Here is a 5,257-nt window from a genome sequence, read left to right on the forward strand (position 1 = left end):
CCCCGAAGGCCTCGGGCGCCACCTCGAAGCGGTGCAGGCGGCGCTCCTTTTCGCGCTGGGCGCGCTCGGCGGCCGGACACATGTCCGGACACGTGCCCACGGGCAGCTCGCAGTCCGCCATGGGTGGGCTGCGGGGCGAGAGCCGGTGGTCAGCGACCCGCGGAGGCCGGCCGCCCGCCTCCCGCGCCGGCCACCCGCCTCCCTGAGCCTCACCGGGTCCGCGTCCGCGCACAACGGCGAGCGGCCTCCCGAAATGCACCGCGTTGTAGTCCCGAGTGGTTCTGCGCGCGCAGCCCGCGTAACGCTCCCCAGGATGCACCGCGCGGCCTCGCGATTCCCCTCAGTGCGTCTTTTAACGGGCGGGCGGTACTCCCATGATGCACCGGTTTGTAGTTTCTCCCGCAAAGCCAATCGCTTTGCAGGCTGGGGGTGGGGCGTAGGCGGGCCGCCGCTGGGACCACGCCCCCAAGGCCGTCTTTGGTCCCTACCCTTTGAGCTGCTAGCATTTGATTTACAGTGGGAGCTCCCCCACCCTTCTTCCAGCTGCTTGGGGGACCCTCAGACTGGATGGGGATGCTAGAGCAGTAAACACACCTGCAGCTCGCAAAAAAAAAGGTGGGAGCTCCCTCTCCGAGTTGCTCCCTCGGTCCCCGGTGATGCAAGTGGATTGCCCCAGACCACTAACCCAGAGGCTGGCAGTTGGCACCCACCGAGCAGCGCCACGAGAAAAGGCCTGGGCTCCGGTGTGCTGACAGCCCGGGATGGCGCGGGGCAGTTCTCTGGCACAGGAGTGGGCTGGCTCCATGGCAGTTGGAGCGCCCCGTGTGAGCCTCTGCCATGTCCTACTCTTCCTGGTGGCGTGGACTACTCACTACCAGTAGGGTCAGGGCTTCAAGCCCACCAGCTAGGCAGAGGGAGAAAGATGGGGCTCTCTGCCCCGCTAAAGATCGGAAACCAACCCTCTGGCATCAGGAGTTGGAAAGGGGCCCCTCCTGGTGTGGTGGGTTTCCAGGTTGACTGTTAACCCCAAGGGCCGAACCACCAGCCTCTTGGAGCGAGAAGAGGGGGCTTTCTGGTCCCCTAAAGAGATGCCGTCGCAGCGCTCCCCGGGGACACTTCTACCATCAAACCTGACTCCATGCCAGTGAGCGTAGGAGTCGGCATCCATCCGATGGCATGGGCACAGGGGTCAACAAACTTCCTCTGGAAAAGACCACATACCGTTTCCCCGAAAATAAGACCTACTTACAGTTTTGCCTCTCGCTGAAATAGAAGGTATCCCCGGGAAAATAAGGCCCCCCCATGGTACCGTAACTCGCAGGCGCCGCCAAGCAGCTCACTTTTGGCCGCAGTGCAGCCAGAGCAGACAGGAAGTGTGAGGTCTCTTTTAATAAAACAATACACAATAAGTGTGTACCGTATTCTTCTTCATGGAACAATAAGACATCCCCTGAAAATAAGACCTAGCGCATCTTTGGGAGCAAAGATTAATATAAGACACTGTCTTATTTTCGGGGAAACAGGGTAGTAAGTATTCTAGGCTTGTGCCTTGTACTCTGTGGCAACTACCCAACTAAATCATCCTCCTCAACTCTGCTCTCAGGAACGCTCTGGCAGTTAACAGCACATGAAACAAGTGTGTTGTACACGTAAATCCTGGATAATGTTCACCTGTCGTGAAATGTCTTTCTCAACCATTAACAGATGTGAAAAGCATTCTTCACTCATGGGCCAAACCAGAAAACCCAGGCGATGGTCGGATTTGGCCTCAGGCGGTGGTTTGCAGACCCAGCTTCCAGATGGGTACACTGACTTTAATGAGCACGTAGCTCTCCCACGGGAGTCAGACGGGGCGTCACATGGATGGACACACCCCTGCTTTCTCCATGGCAGACACAGCCAGGGAGCTGAGAGTCCATTCTTTTTCTCATTCTTGGTCCATTACCTGGAGAAATGGCCCCAGGAGTTACAAGACCAGGGGGCAGGGTTTGGCCCCGGGGCAGAAGGGGCGAAGTGGGGCTGGCAGTGCTGGAGCTAGAGTCTTGGGAAAGGTCCACTCCCTCTCAGGGCGGGAGTTGGGAGAGGGCCAGGTGCTGGCTCAAGATCTCTTCTGCCCGCTTCAGGTACGCAGCTGCCTTCTTCTTCACACCTTCCCGGCGGGCGGGGGACGGGTCACCTGTGGAGAATGTGGCTCTGCAGTGGTACCTGGGCTTGGTCCCCTTTGGGACCCCTCCCTGGCCTGGCCCCTCACGGCGGGCAGACACTGCCCCGTGTGCCTCTCCTCCTCCATTACCCCCAGCGGAGGGTCTGCGTCTACTCTTCCCATTGCATAGGTGAGGACACCAAGACTACCGGATGAAAACAGCTACCCAAGGGTCTCCCGATCCTTGAGTCTCTTCAAACCGCATCACCCCTAGCCTCCCAGGCCCCTGGCCCCACCTCCAGCACCCACTCACCTGAGACCCCCTGCAGCAGGATGTGCACGCCGTCACGGTAGCCCTGCAGCGCCTCAGGGTAGGCGCCCGCCTTCTCGTTCCGCAGAGCCTGGGTGATGAGCACGGTGGCCTGGCTGAGATAGGCAGGGGTGGGCCCGCCTTCCTCGTCCTCTTCCTCCTCGGGCACTCCTGGCTCCCAGGCGTTCAGGTCTGCCTCCATCTCTGCCAGCTCACTCACGTGTGTGGGGCTGGGGCCTGCATCTTCTGTAACCAGTTATGGAGGGCTCCGGCCAGGCTGGCCCTGCCTCCCCCACGAGGGCCTGCTGACCACCTCCAGACCCCTCGTGCCCAGCAGGTGGCAACCACGGTGTCAGCTGCCCCAGTAGAGGGGGCAGTGACTGGGGAGTCCAAAAGTCCCCTATACACAGCACACTGGTGTGAGTCGGCTTTACATCGCAGCCCATGAGTTTCCTCGGCTGGGGAGCACCAGGACTTTTCTCCCGCCAGCTGCTGGGGCCTCAGCCCTCCCACCTTTTGTCCAGCAGCTGATCCCCAACCGCGTGCCACCCAGGTGCCTTGTGGAGCTGTCAGCCACCAGCTAGCTGGTGGGCAGGGTTCACGACTCTTGAAAAAGCCGCTGTACCTTCCTAATTCTCCCTCGGGACGACACCCAGGGGACTGTTTAGCAGGCTCTCTGTCTCGGTGCCTGTTTTCCTGCTGATCCATAAATCCAACCAGTTCCTCCATAAATTGGATCCAGACGACCCCAGCCCAAGGGCAGACATGCCCCGAACTTCGAAGTCTTAGAAAAACGTCAGAGATTCTGAGAAGCTTAAGGACTTTTGGGGAGAGGTAGCTGAAGGTCAGCGGAAACCCCGAATGTGAGATGGACCACCTCAGCGGGGAGCCGGCTCGAGCTCCTGCCCCCAGCCCCATACCTGGCGCCTCCAGCCCCTCAAGGACTCTCTTCTCACTGGGGAGGCCCTTGGGGGAGAGGCACCGGCTTGCCTTATCACAGAGGCTGCCATTCCCCTGCAGGCCCCAGAGGGACCCCTTTCTCTGACTTACAGATATGACGAGGCTCTGCCCTCCTTCTCCAAACCAAAGTTAAACGCACTGACACTGAGTCGATTCTGACTCATGGCGGCCCTCTGAGTCCCATGGACTCCCAGGCCACCCTAACCACCCCGTCGTCCGTCCCCACTCACCTTCCTTGGAGAAGGGGTCGAAGAGGGCCAGCTCAGCCTCGGTGAGGGGCCCGCGGCCCGGGGAGCCAGGGGCCTCCTCCATGCTCCCACAGGAAAAGAGCAGGTCCAGGGCATCCTGGGCAGGGCTGGACGGCGGGGGGTCCGCTGCGGACAGGGCAGGCAGGCCATTCATACCGGCCCTTCCTCTTCTTCCCAACATTGGTTCAGAAAGGAACTACTGGGCATCACCCCCACGGCGCCACGCGCAGGCCTACGTGGGAGGTCCCCAGGCACTCCTCAGATGAGCCACGCATCTGAGGTCCAGAGGACCGGCCAAGGAGGAGGGGTGGAGACAGGAAACATCAGGGAAGGTGGGATCCCAGAAGGTGCACAGTGGGGAAAGGCACCAATCAATGAGCAGGAGGTGTTGAACAGAGAGTTGGTTTGCTCGCCACATCGTCCCCCAACGGACAATACTCGAAGGAGAACAGGGAGCAAAAGGAAAGTTAGGCGTGACCCTGCCATGAATTCCTTGCAGCAACACTGGGGCCCGTTTTACAGATTAGGAACCTGGAGTCCAGAGAAGGAAACAGCTCACCGATAGGAGGGCAGCCTGCCTCCCACCCCCCAGCCCTGGCTCCTTACCCCCACACGACGCACCTGGCACCTCTAACTCCTCGAGGCCCCTCCTCTCTGCAGGGAGCGGCCGGAGTAGTCCGGACTCCTGGGGCGGCAGCCTGGCCTCCTCGGGAGGCGGTGTGGGGATCAAGGGGGGTGGCAGGATGTGTTGGTCCCTGGATACTTCGGAGAGCCACGTCACCTCCCCGCCCTGCAGGGGGGGATGCCCAGCGGTGGGTAAGGCCCAGGGCTGCCTGGTGGCGGGGCAGCAGTGTCCCGGGTCCTGGGAGGTGGGCAGCTGGCATACCCGGAAGAACTCCTTGAGCTGGGGGCTGTTGCTGAGCGCAGGGATGTGCACGGTGAAGCGGAGCAGGTCCTCTGCCCCCTTCCGCCGCTCCTCGATCACAGACGCTTCAAAGCGGCCTGCAGCCCCACAGGGAGAAGAGGGGGCACCATGAGCCTCTGGGGGGCTTCCTGGCTCCGTCCCCCCACCTCACTGTCTGGAGCCCCAGCACAGCTTCCTCACTGGTCTCTTAAAGCCCCCCTCCCAGCCCCCCTCCACATGGAAGCCCGGTGTTGTCAGGGGCTGTCAAGTCAGCTCCGACCCCCAGGACCCAAGGCACCACAGAACCAGACCCTGTCCGGTCCTGGGCCTCGGGACTCTAGACTTTCAATTTAGGTGAGCGCTGGGGCGTGTTGGTCATGCATTGAGCTGCTTTCTGTTGGTCATCAGTTGACTGACGGGCTGTTGCACTGATCATCAGTTGGTCATCAGTTTGAAACCACTAGCCGCTTGTCAGAAACTCAGGGGCCAGTCGCTCCTGTCCTATAGGCCCACTGGGAGTCAGCGATGACTCAGCAGGGAGTCTGTCTGTCTGTCTGTTTGGGCTTCCTATTGTGTTTCAGGGAGCCCTGGTGGCATCCTGCTTATGCACTGGGCTGCAAACAGATCAGGTCAGCAGTTTGAAACACTTGCTGTTCCGAGGAAGAAAGATGAGGCTGTCGACACCCCCGAGA

The 5,257-nt window shown here is 60.7% G+C and overlaps 1 protein-coding gene across 1 annotated transcript in view; it reads right to left on the bottom strand.

Annotated features, from left to right (window-relative positions):
* Positions 1–1,639: 1,639 nt before the first annotated feature.
* Positions 1,640–5,257, bottom strand: part of SNX15 (sorting nexin 15) — a 16,054-nt gene continuing 12,436 nt past the window's right edge. The window contains exons 2-6 of the mRNA XM_013007444.2: positions 4,548–4,663; positions 4,283–4,451; positions 3,644–3,787; positions 2,457–2,699; positions 1,640–2,176 (exon numbers count right to left, since the gene is read on the bottom strand). Of these exons, the coding sequence (XP_012862898.1) occupies positions 2,064–2,176; positions 2,457–2,699; positions 3,644–3,787; positions 4,283–4,451; positions 4,548–4,663 (785 nt within the window). The 3' untranslated portion in view covers positions 1,640–2,063. The remainder of the gene's footprint in view (positions 2,177–2,456; positions 2,700–3,643; positions 3,788–4,282; positions 4,452–4,547; positions 4,664–5,257) is intronic.

Source organism: Echinops telfairi, unplaced genomic scaffold (assembly GCF_000313985.2).
Source record: "Echinops telfairi isolate 266 unplaced genomic scaffold, ASM31398v2 ScPeMD7_7417;HRSCAF=8455, whole genome shotgun sequence".
In the NCBI taxonomy this organism is placed as follows: domain Eukaryota; kingdom Metazoa; phylum Chordata; class Mammalia; order Afrosoricida; family Tenrecidae; genus Echinops; species Echinops telfairi.